Source organism: Populus trichocarpa, chromosome 18 (assembly GCF_000002775.5).
Source record: "Populus trichocarpa isolate Nisqually-1 chromosome 18, P.trichocarpa_v4.1, whole genome shotgun sequence".
In the NCBI taxonomy this organism is placed as follows: Eukaryota; Viridiplantae; Streptophyta; class Magnoliopsida; order Malpighiales; family Salicaceae; genus Populus; species Populus trichocarpa.
Window position 1 is genome coordinate 3,296,237 of NC_037302.2, and position 12,375 is coordinate 3,308,611.

At 32.3% G+C, this 12,375-nt stretch overlaps 2 protein-coding genes across 2 annotated transcripts; both read right to left on the minus strand.

The window, feature by feature from the left end:
* Positions 1-1,168: 1,168 nt before the first annotated feature.
* On the minus strand, positions 1,169-3,222 carry LOC127904730 (uncharacterized). Its single transcript, XM_052449197.1, has 2 exons — positions 2,302-3,222; positions 1,169-1,328 (listed from the first exon to the last, which is right to left on the minus strand). The coding sequence occupies exons 1-2, from the start codon at positions 2,549-2,551 to the stop codon at positions 1,195-1,197; spliced, it is 384 nt and encodes a 127-aa protein (XP_052305157.1). The 5' UTR covers positions 2,552-3,222; the 3' UTR covers positions 1,169-1,194.
* Positions 3,223-8,725: 5,503 nt separating this feature from the next.
* LOC112324991 (protein NRT1/ PTR FAMILY 1.2) lies at positions 8,726-11,563 on the minus strand. The gene is made up of 4 exons (XM_024590068.2): positions 11,361-11,563; positions 11,058-11,275; positions 9,957-10,504; positions 8,726-9,671 (listed from the first exon to the last, which is right to left on the minus strand). The coding sequence occupies exons 1-4, from the start codon at positions 11,449-11,451 to the stop codon at positions 8,807-8,809; spliced, it is 1,722 nt and encodes a 573-aa protein (XP_024445836.2). The 5' UTR covers positions 11,452-11,563; the 3' UTR covers positions 8,726-8,806.
* Between the last annotated feature and the right edge of the window lie 812 nt (positions 11,564-12,375).

The window sequence follows — 12,375 nt, forward strand, 5'->3', positions numbered from 1 at the left end:
ATAAGGTATTTCCAAGGGTTGTAATGTGGCTTGGTTCAAGGTAGAAAATCTTTGGTAAAGTAGTTTAAAAGCCATCGAAACCAATGAAACAAAATACCCTAAAACAAGTCATAGAATATTAAACACTCCCTCTAGCCATTTTGAAGTTGGAAAAATTGAAGCTACATTATCCTTCTTTATTTTAGAATTGATTGTCCAACAGAATAAGATTTTGGTTCAAACCAAATGATGATTTTTTACCTTTTTAAAACAACTTCAAACGTTCACAAGACCATTTTTTTTTTCATTCTTCTACATATGGTATAGCCCCTTTTGAATTTAAAAGACCCCCACATTTATTTCATATATTCCAATACTTATATAATGATGTATGATGCTCCATTAGTTCTACAGTTTGGGTGAGACACTATGTGGTTTATAGTTTGTAATGTGGGTTTATAATCAAAGAAAAAGTCCATCAACTCAAACGGGGTTTAAGGGAAAAATTTATCCAAAGGTGGGTTGCTAGGCTATATTAGGTACATAATAAAGAATGTCTTAATCATGTTCATGTATGCATGTAAAAGTATGGTCTTGATTAGAATCAAAGCAAGTTTTAAGGGAACAAAACCAATGGAAGAAAATCACATGAAAGGAAATAGAGACCGATATGAATGTGCCGGTCATAAGGCTCAAAGTCTCATAGGCTTGTGTCTACTAAATCCAGTTACTTAATTCCTAAAGAGAATAGCTTGACTAAACAATCTTAAGAAACTAGATCATCATTCAATCATGTTATGATTTTTTTCAAACTCGACTAAAAAATTGTTAAAGACATTAACATTCCAATCATTGAAAAGAACCTCAAAAAAAAAAGTTTTGGTCCAAAAAGGCTAAAATTTTAAAGCACATTAATTTCCCCATACTTAATATGAACATCATCCTTAATTTTTGCAATTAAACATTTTAAATAGAGAAGGGAAAATTGTCGTTCTTTTTACGCAATGTTGTCTATCTTTAACGTTGGGTATGTTCTTCTATGTGCTCCATATTTTTACTTGAGGGAATAGAGTTTGGCTGAGAAATATCAAATAAATAATACTAAATTTAAATAGAAAACAATCACATGAACAAAACAAAAAAAATCTTTATTGTTTGTGGTGTAACACCACGTATGGGTTACCTCTCAAAAGCACCTTTCTTTATTGTTTTTGGCTAGACAACTCTCACTAGTTTTTCTTCACAGACTTCAGTTTGATCATTTACAATAATCATTGGCAGGGTTTCATCCTCTCCTAAGTACACACACTTTAAATGCTTGGGTAAAGACTTCAATTCCAGCTTCGGGTCTGTTCAACATAACGTAAAACCCTTTCATAAGAATTTGATAGTTGTAAAGGAGATTTAACCAACATGTTTGGCATTTTAAGTAGTGAATGCAAAGACACAATTAATTCTTTCATGTCCTCATTCTTCTCCAGCCTTGCATCCCTACCTGTCTTGTTATGCTGTAATATGAAGTTCAACTCATCTTTCAAGAAATTATGTTCAAAATCATCTTGAACAATGGGGTCAATTACATCAACATGAAAAACAGATTCCGAGTCTTTTGGATAATTCATAGCATAAAAAATGTTAAATGTTACTATTTCTCCATCAAACTTGTCACACCCTGACATTGCGGCGACCGATTAAAAATTATCTCTCGATTGGAAAAAGAAACAGACATCTGGCATCTTGTTCTTTTAGGGGAAAAAAGTCTTGTTTAAGGAGTCGCTACCTAGTATTATGGTCACTAGGAACCTTAACTGGTCAACAGAGATTCTATGGTCCGGGACTGGTTACCTAAAAGGAAAGGTATTATCACCCTTTAAACATCCTGCCTGAGACAGGCTGCATTTCTGGTTTTGTCTTAAATTGCTAAAGGTTTGTTTTTGTTCTGTTTTTATGTTCATCCTATAATATTCTCGACTCTGGCCTCAGTGAATATTCACCTATGAATATTTCCAACTCCGGCGTTGATAAATATTGTGGAACCCAAAAAAGTGCAGTAATATTCCTGACTCTGATGCCAGTGAATAAATCCGCAAAAATTGAATTTTTTTAAGAAAAGAAAACCTCTTTTTTTATTATTTATTTTTCCCGGTTTGGTCATTAACCAAAACCAGTGACCCGGCTGACCCGGCTGAGTAGCAGGCGTGCGTTCTGTACAGAAACAAAACAAGTGAATTATAATTCACTTGCTACAGTAGCAAGTGAACTATAATTCACAGCTACTGTAGCGTGAATTATAATACAGGAGGAGGGAAGCAAAGAACTTACCTGATGCTGGCCATGGAGACGCTGGTGAAGGAATAATGCTTTTGCAGAGACTTTGCACGAATCGGCAGGCGCTGGGCGAAGCTCCTGTCTTCAAGCTTCCTTCATGCTCCTTGCTCTTTCTTTTTCTGTTGTTCTGTTTCTGTTCCCCTTGCTGTGTTCTGTTTTCTCTGTTCTCTTGACTCTCTCTCTCTGTATGTCCTCCAGCTCGTTCCCCCTTGTGTTTGTTTCGGCTTGTGCTCTGCCTCTCCATTTTTTTCTGGTTCTGCTGCGCTCTTGTTGCTGAGAAACTACGCCGATGGACTGCCGTTAAATGTTGCAACTAGGTTACGTATGATGCTGTGAAGAAAAACAGTAGCCACTGTTATTGCCGGACTGAGCTGCTGCAGAAAGAGGAAATGGTGGCTAAGGAGCACCCGCTGTCACTGCTTCAATGAAGAAGAGAAAAACTCCAGGTGCTGGGTTTGAACTGAAAGACTTCAACGGTTGAAGACAAAGCTATTGTTCATGCTTTGGAAACCTGATGTTGTTGGAGGAGCGCATGCTGGACGACTCATGCATGCTCACGGTGCATGGAGAGGGCGTTGCTGCTGCTATCACCGGGGAGAAGAGAGGGTATTGTAGCACCGGCCGAATTGTAGGGGAGCTGGTGTCGCGTGGTGGACGAGAGAAAGGAGACTGTGATGGAACTAAAACCCAACCAGGGGAGGGATTCTGGTTTCTTCTTTGTTTATGAAACGAGAACAAATGGTGAAGATGGCGGTTTTGGTCTCAAGACAAAGAGGAAAAGAAAAGCCACGGAGGGCTTGCTCTGTCTTCTTGGTGACAGGAGAAGAAGAGGAGGAAAGTTGGGGGAGGGGGCAGCGGCGGCTAATCTAGGATTCAGCAGCGCCCCCTCTTTTTTTTGTAAATGTCTTTTTTAATTTTTTTTATAGGTTTCTGGTAACGGCTTTCCCCTAGGGTTTTTCCCCTCTGTTTTTTCAATACCCTAAGATATGTATTTATAGTGCCAGAGTCCCTTCACGTGTGAAAAACCAAATTTCAATCAAACTCATTCTCTTCTTTGAAGTTTGAATTTGATTAAGAATCAAATTTGAAAGCAGATAACTATCATTATCTTGAAGACAAGGATTATCTTGAAGATAGGGGTTATCTTGAAGACAAAAATAGAATGACAAAAGCACATTGTAATCCTTAATTTTCACGCAAGTTGACTAATCACACTTTTCATCGAAATAAATCTCTGATCTTTTAGTTTTTACATTTTAAACCCTCTAAAAATTAAATTAAAAGCCAATAGGCTAAAATTGGGTTACAACAAAACTCAAAAGATAAAGAATTACGATAATAATGTTACTTCTCACAACTTGTTAATGGAGATGGTGTGTATCCTCTTGAACCAAATTCAGTAGTTTAGTTCATAGTTGGTGGAAAATTTACAAAAGCAGAGAAGAAAGAATTGTTTTTTCAACCATGTTTCAGCTGTGTTCTGCTCTATTTATCCTCCCTCTTGTTTGCCAAATTTCTTCAGGATTATTCTCTAATTAGAAGTCTTCATGATACTTAGTTTGCTCCTTCTTTATCTGGTCCTTAAGGTTGGATAAGTCTCTCAGAATTTGTGTAGAAAACTGACTCTACTGTTTTCATAACTCTGCTGTAATTCCAACTCTATTGCAACTTAGACTTTGTTTCTGACTTGGTTTCTTGCAATATCTGATCATTCCAACTATATTCTTTAATTCATGGCATGTTAGAGGCTTGATCTAAACATTTTTTAGGTCCTAAAATATCAGGTCAATCGGAGTTCGGGAATGCATCTCAATACGGGTCAACTGAGGATGTACGAATTTTGTTATTTACTTCTTTTTTACTTGTGGACTTCCTATTTGGCTAGGATTCTTTTCCTAAAAAGATGTGGCAGCTTATTTTGAAAATCTACTAATTCTACAAAGATCTTTAATGGGCTGCAATATAGTTTCCAAGTGTGGCAAGGATTCATAATTATTTCAAAATCCTTTTCTTGCAAGGATTCCTTATTCATCCTAGCAATAAAAAGAAAAGAAGACTTCAGAATAAATTCTACCTTCATATCAGATTTCCTAGTCTATTTGGGACTTCTAAAGGACAACAAATCTGATCCTATCATATTTAGGATATTAAATTCATATTTATTATTGTTATTATTATTTTCTTCTTAATTTAGGGTTTATTTATATTATTTGGGTTTAATTGTAAGTGGACATCATATAAGTCCACATAAGGGGTCCATTAGGGTTTATTTTAGTTTAGAGTCACTATAAATAAGGGCATAATCAGACATGTAAAGTTAGACAATTCAGATTAATAAAACTTCTTGTTTGCCACACTTTGTGTATGTGTGTTGGTGAGATAATCTCCCTTCCATGGTTCTGTAAAGAACTAAAAAACGACTTATCAAAGAACAACTATCTTCGTGGCGTCATCCTTATACTTCTCGTTCGCGAATCAATATTCGTTGGGTGGGGGTTTTCCGTTTTCAATAGTACTGGTGCCTAGGTACAAGTTATCTTTGTGTCGCACTCCTATCAAACCTGATTTACTTGGCTTTCCCGGAATTGGTGTCTTTGCGTATGGGTTACGTGACTACGTGATCACGAAGTTCGCATCACATTTTATTATTATTTTTTATGTTAGGAGAGATTCTTTATTTTTTGCCTCACTTAAATTTATTTTCCTTTAATTTTATTCAATTGCTCTCATATGCATATTTTATTATTATTATTATTATTATTATTATTATTATTATTATTATTATTATTATTATTTAATTAAATAAAATATTTATTCCAATAACAAAATATTATTAAAAAGTCAAAACAATCAAGTTTATTGCCCAAGTTTTGAGATTAGATGTTCAGAGCCACATCTATCTCTCAACTTTTCAATTTAATTTTTGGTTAAATATCACTAATTTTTTACTTGATTTTAACATAAAATTATATTATTTTTTAATATGTGCAACCTTGCATAATATATTTTTCTTTGATTTTATTCTAAGAAACAAAGATATTAGACAAAACTGGATACATGATCCATGTGGTGAGATCAAATATCTTGAACTACATCTAGCTCTCTATTTTTTTTTTAATTTATTCTTTAGTTATCGTTGATGATTTTTTAAAAAAATTTTAATGGCACAGATAATTATTTGATTAAACAAAGAATTTATTCAAACAAACAAAGTTGTTAAACACAACTAGGAACATCATCCTTGTTATGAGACCAAATATCTTAATCTATATTTTTCTCTTGACTTTTCCAATTTTGTTTTTACTTATCATTAATATTTTTTATTTATTTATTGGCAAGAATGATTCTTGATTTATTATATATATATATATATATATAAAAAAACTTTTTTATTTTCGGTTTTGAATTTTTTTTTATGGTAAAAACATATTAGAAAAGCATGCACATTCATTGTTTTTGCTAAAAAATAAAATTATTTGACCCGCACAAATCAACTAAATAGAATAATTAGAATAATGCAACTTTAAATATATTACATGTTTAATATATATGGAATTCTTACATGTCAATCAAGACTCTTATTGAATAATAGTTTACCATCTAATTAAAAATTAAAACATACATTGTGTTCCTTTTGCCACATATAAAAAAAATAAAATCAAAACATTACTATCAAGTTGGAAAAAAAAAATATGAGAAAATTGTCACATAAGACATATTTATTTCTGTGCATTTTGTAAAACTTTTACAAGAAATTAACGAGGGAACAACCTTCAATATTCAAAACAAATATTAAAATTAAAATATTTTTAATTTAATCCAACAATAAAATAAAAAATTATACATTCTTTCCAACCACAAGATACAAAATAATTATCAATAACAAGACAATGTCAAAAATCTAGTGTTCTTTGGTAATTTAACCATAGAAAACAATAATTAAGTTTGTTTAATTATCATTTCGCATCACATGTGATCACTAGTGAATTAATCCTTTTGTTTTTGGTTAAAAATGAATTACACTTTCTATCTACACATGGCCGCTCGTTATCATTTTTTAAGGTACACTGATATTCTTTTTACTTTTTAATAAAAGAAATCAATTTAAATTGTTTATGTTTATTTTGTTCAACTGGGAGTACTTCATCTAAATTCTCTTATTTTAAAAGTTTTGGTGTCTTTCGTATTTATTTAATGTTTTTTTTTACTATATATACTTTAAAATAATTTGTATTCTTTCAATTTAAAATAGAAAATTTTGAATTTCATAAAATATATAATTAAGAGCTTTTTAAATCAATTTTCTATCTAGTTTTAATTTATTTTAATCATATTAACATTCTACCTTTAAAAATATTTTACTTATTGTGTGTGAAAAGTATAATACAAATTTGTGGGGACTCAACAATAAGACCATTCGCTTCGAAGGATGCAAAATATTACTATGAAAACTAAATAATTTTTATTATTAATTTGTTTTTTTTAAGGAGGGACAAGTATGTCATATTTTTATTAATTCCATTTAAAAAAGCAAACAAAGAAAATTTTATTAAAAAATCAAAAAATAATAAAAATAGAAAAAATATAATTTTTTTTGTTATTTTTTTGTTTACATACAGTTGGAAATCATTTTACTTATGACAGCAAATAACTCTTACTTTTAAAAAATAAAAAATAAAAGACCCGATTTGGTAACATGGTATTAACTAATTATTTTTTGTAGAGAAAATAAGAAATAAATTAACTTAAAATATAATCAATTTTCTATTTTTTTACTTTTTAAAATAAAATAATTTTTTTCTTCTTATGTTAAAAAAAATTCTAGCAATAATAATTAAAAATTAGCAACTTTTTAATGAATTTTATTTTTTTTAATTCTTTACAATTTTCTTTTTTTTTTCTTTTCTTCTTTTTAGAATAGGAAACAATACAAACTAACACATGTCCCTCCCTCAATAGCCTGATTTAAAAATAATAATAATAAATTAGTGGATATTTTTCTTCTCTTCCTTTTTATCTCTCTCTTCATCTTAAGTTTTGTTACAATCCTTTCAAAATTTAAATATATTCTATTAATTTTTATTGGTCTTCATTATTATGATTTCTATTTATTTTGTTTTTAATGTTTTTTTATATTGATTTTTTTTATAGTTATGTCTCTTGAGATTTTATTTCATTTAATTTTTTTTATCCAATTTGATCTTTATTTTTTTTATTGTAATTTTTTTTTATTTTTTATCCTTTTCTTAATTTGTTTTCAATATCATTACTCAACATTTTATTTCATTTAATTTTTATACTAGATCTGGTTCTCATTATTTTGATTTTTATTTGTTTTGTTTTTGAAATTTGGATGATTAGAAATCTTGCATCATGATTTTTTTGTGTTTGTCTTCTATAAAGTAATCTCGATCTCATAAATCAGGTTTCAGGTTTTGAAGAGTAGCTCAATTTGACTTAGGTTGTTTTTTTAAAAAAAAAAATCTAATTAATATTTTTTTTTCAATTTCATCATTTGACATTAGGATATTGGACTTTGAGTTTTGTGGTTCTTTTCGATTTTCTTTCTGTTAGGTTATCATAATCTCATATCTTAGATCGCAGGCTAATTAAGTTAACCTGGGTTGATTCAAAAAAATTTAATTAATTTTTTTCAGTTTTGTCTTTCATAATTTAGTTTCCTTGAGAGTTGACCTCCATTATTTTATTTAATTTCTTATGAACGAGTTTATACATGTATCATGATCGAGTAATGAATTTGGCACACTGACTCAAGTTAGGGTTTTATATCCTTTATTAAAAAAAAAAAATTTCAGCATATCCTTCAATTTTTGATTTGCTAGTAATAGAGTTTTATTTTTTTATGAGATTATCTCATTCTCATTCAATATTTTTTTTGTTATCACATAAGATCATTGAGACATCTTAAAAATATTTAGAGGGTATCTTTTTTATAATAATGACAAATATCATTTTTCTTGATTGGTCATTTATTTTTTTTAAAGTCTTTGACTTTTTTTATTCATTTTATTAAATTAATTGAGTTTGTTGAACTCATTCAAACCAATTATCTAGATTCTAATTTTTTTTTATTTCTTTAAAAATATTAATACCGTTTGAATATCTTACTTTTAACATTATAAAAACTTTAACCCTACCTACAACATGTCACAAGTTACCTATTTAGTTTGAACTATAAAAGTGGCTTTTTTTTTTTAATACAAAAACCGATACCACAGGGATCTCAAGGCTAGTTAAATTTAAGCTTGAACACATCCTTCATTTTTATGCTATAAATTAGAGACTCAAACATGAAATCTCCTGTAAGCAATGGACATTGTGACGTAGCGCATGGTGAGCTCTTGAGTTTGTTAATTTTAAAAAACCCTCAAAACAACAAGAACAAAAAGCTGTAGAGTTACTCAAGTCTAAATTTTTTAAAATAAAAATCCTACCAAGTACATATATAAATACAATTGAAGAATCTCATGAGCTGCGGCTAATAACTTTCATCTGCAAGAATGTTCCTTTGTTCTTCCATGGAAGGACCATAAGATTTGCTACAAACAAGATAATATAAGAAGTTAACCAAGCTCAAACTTGCAAGAAGCCAATAATAATAATCATAATGCCCCTTGTTGATATTGCTTGAAACCCAACTCTCCTGACCTTCTACTTTCGTTAAATCACGAACAGCACGAACTATAAAACTGGATACCAAGCTTGCAACAGACATTCCTATCCCATTAAGAGTGGAGGCTACACTGGACATGCTTTTAGGCAATTCGGTGTAAAAGAATTCGTTCTGTCCGATAGGAGTGAAAGCCTCAGCTACTCCAGACAGGGCAAGAAATGGCAAAAACAAAAATGTAGAAATGTGCAATCCAGCATCAGGCCTGTCTGAGAATCCTTCCTTGATTGCAGTTTCCCTCCTAACACTCTCAGCAATTGCTAATGCAGCCATGGAAGTAGTGGATAATAGGATTCCAATTCCCATTCTTTTTTTCAAGCCGAGACGAACTGGTTGTCCCTTGATTTTCGAAACCAAGGGAATAATTATGCGATCATAGAGAGCAACCCACAATACTATAACAAGAACTGCAAATGAAAGGAAGGTGGCAGCAGGAATTTCAAATTTCGAAGTGATGTGTCGGTCCATGGTGGATACCTGGAGCACTATAAAAGATCCTTGGCTTACATTCACGAACATCAACATTCCTGATGACCATATTGGGATTACCTTTATCAGTGTTTTCAGATCTTCTACTTGATCTACTGTACAAAGACTCCATGGATCCAAAGCATTTCCATCTGGAGTCACGTCTACTTGAGGATTTCCAACAATGCAAGCTTTGTTGAAAAACCTAAGACAGGGAAAAGGAAAAATAAAATGGCTTTAGAAATTATTGTAAGATATAGTTAAATGAATACAGAGCAAGACTACTCAAGCATCCCCAAGCCAATGAACTTAATTGGAGTAAAAAACAATACACAAAACAAAAGCTTCCACGTTTAAGGTTCAAAAGGCGCTCCACCTTGTTTATTTCACATGCATAAATATAGCAAATGTTTTGAGGTATATTATTCTATTCACGTAAGACTTGAAGGAATTCAGGACTCAAATTTTCAGATTTGTATATTGATGATACCTCAATCTTTTACTTGGCACTGGAAGAATTGATCCCGTTGTATGATAGCGCACCTCAACTGTGGCTTGGGTAGATAATTCGACACTTCTATTTCTGAAGGAAGCAACAACAACTTGGGCCAACCCAGTAATCCAGCTTGCCTTAGGCTTCGACTTCACATAAAAGGGAGAAGCCAAGGAGAATGAAAGAGCTGACAGAATCATGAGCACCACAGGAACTCCAAAACCCACCATCCACCCCATGTTCTCCTGGATGTATACAACACAGGTCATAGCAACAAATACCGATGCCGTGACTGTAACATAATACCATCTGAAGAAGCTCTCCCTTATTCTAGCACGTTGAAGATTGTGTGTGATGCTCAATTGATCAGCACCAAAAGCCAAGGAAGACGATCTAATGCCACCAGCTCCTATGGCCATGAAGCCAAAAGCTGTATATAAATGCACAAGCTGTAACGTGCTTCTGGAATTGCAACTGTGACTGAAGTGGACACAAAGAGGCTGTCTTGCTTCAGGAAAAGTTGTTAGCCATAATAGAACCATCCCCTGTTCCACGAAAGTTAAAGCTGTAATTGAAAACATAATTTACTTGCACCTTTGGAATTAATTGATTCATAAGAAGAAACTTGAAAGTTTCAGACTAAAATTTTCTATTTTAGAGTCTTAAATTGAAACAGCTGATGTATTTATCAAGAGACTTACATTTAATATTACCATTAGAAGAGACGCTTCTAATATTAGATTATGCTTTTAAATCATTTAGTTCCTGCCTTCTGAACATAGAAAAAAAATTGCAACCATATTTTCCTATTTCTATTTTTTCCCCCTGAAACTAACTCGTTTGGAAGAATTTAGAAACTCCGATTGTCTTGGAGAAAATGTATCTATGAAATATAGGAGGAAATGTCAAAAACTCTATTTTTGTTTTCTGGGGCAGGCAAAAAAAAGTCCATGTTCACAAAGACAGCGGAGCAAACCACCGATTTGTCTGTTGCAAGGGCATATATGTGGCCCTTTTGGCCCCGTTTTTGAAACCCCCTAAAAAAAACTATGTACTTGAGAGTATAGTGAAGGGAGCAAGGGAAAGGAAAATAGTTACCAAAAGGCTAGCCATACACCCAAAACCTATCATCCTATACCGACCCACATAAGAATCAGCGAGGACAGCCCCCAGAATTGGTGTGAAATTCGTGGCAGATGAGAAAAGGAACAATAGTTGAGCACCTTGAGCAGCATCCATGCCATATTCTCTAGTCAAATACATAATCATATTTGTCGATAGCCCAAAACTTGCTAGCCTCTCAAATGCCTCATTTGCTGTCAGAAAATCGAAGATTTACCACATAATTCGAGAAAAAACAATCGTAAGGTTAGACAAATAAGCATGTGTACTAGGTAGTACCTAGGATGAAAGGTATGGTTCTGATGCCACCCTTTCCGTTACTCAAGAGTGGTTCTGTGATCATCTGTCTTTGTTCTGATGAGCAATCCATTTATCTTCTTTTCTTGAGAGAGAGGGAGAGACTGGTGTAGAAAATGAAGCTCACTGCATCATCCTCATACTACGGAAAAAGATGAGTGGACCTTTGAAAATTATAATTAGAAAATGAATCAAAATGGATAAAATGTGTTTAACATCAATGTGATAATATTAAAAATAAATTTTAAAATATAAAAAAATGATTTTGATATTTTTTCAACCACTAGTGATCGCATGAGATTTGAAATAATAAACAATCTTAATTGTTGCTTTCTGTGGTTAATTAACAAGGAACACTAGATGTAAGACTTTGTCTTGTTACTAATTATTCTTATTCCAGCTGTTGGGAGGAATCCTTTCATACATTAACAAAAAGATTGTGCGTGACAAGTATAATATAAATTTGTGGGGACTCAACAATGAGTCCACTCGCTTTAAAGGATGCAAGTTACCATGAAAACTAATTAGTAAGGTTCTGAAGCCACCCTTCTGGGTTTCGGTTCAAGAGTGGCTCTGTGATCATCTCTTTCGGATCTTGGTCCAATCTCGTTTACTATAATAATACAGGGAAAGAAAGTGGAAGCCAAAAGAGAGAGGGAGAGAAAAGTTGTCGCTGACTAGATGGGCATTATATAGATAATCCACATATATACTTCTTTTTTAAAAAAACTAAAACAGTTAAAACACTACTAGAAATTCACTAAATAGCAACGGATTTACCGACGGAATATTTCTGTCGGTAATTTGAGGTCGAAATTACTGACGGACAATTTGTCGTATGTAATTCAGTCGGTAACTACCGATGGACACTTTCCGTCAGTAGTTACCGACTGAATTACGGACGGAAAAGTTTTCGAATTAAAAAAAAAAGCAGGTCGCTGACGTGGAGGTTTTGGCGGGGTTATTTTACCGACGGAATCACCGACGGATTCAAAAT

Bases quoted from the DNA above. Each gene is read 5' to 3' on its own strand.
- LOC112324991 (XM_024590068.2), bottom strand. From the start codon at position 11,451: ATGGATTGCTCATCAGAACAAAGACAGATGATCACAGAACCACTCTTG. The intron at 10,505-11,057 runs GTAACTATTTTC...TTCGTGGAACAG, and splicing joins GGTGTATGGCTAGCCTTTTG to GGGATGGTTCTATTATGGCT. The intron at 9,672-9,956 runs GTATCATCAATA...TCCCTGTCTTAG, and splicing joins GTGCCAAGTAAAAGATTGAG to GTTTTTCAACAAAGCTTGCA.
- LOC127904730 (XM_052449197.1), bottom strand. From the start codon at position 2,551: ATGGAGAGGCAGAGCACAAGCCGAAACAAACACAAGGGGGAACGAGCT. The intron at 1,329-2,301 runs GTAAGTTCTTTG...TATGTTGAACAG, and splicing joins GTCTCCATGGCCAGCATCAG to ACCCGAAGCTGGAATTGAAG.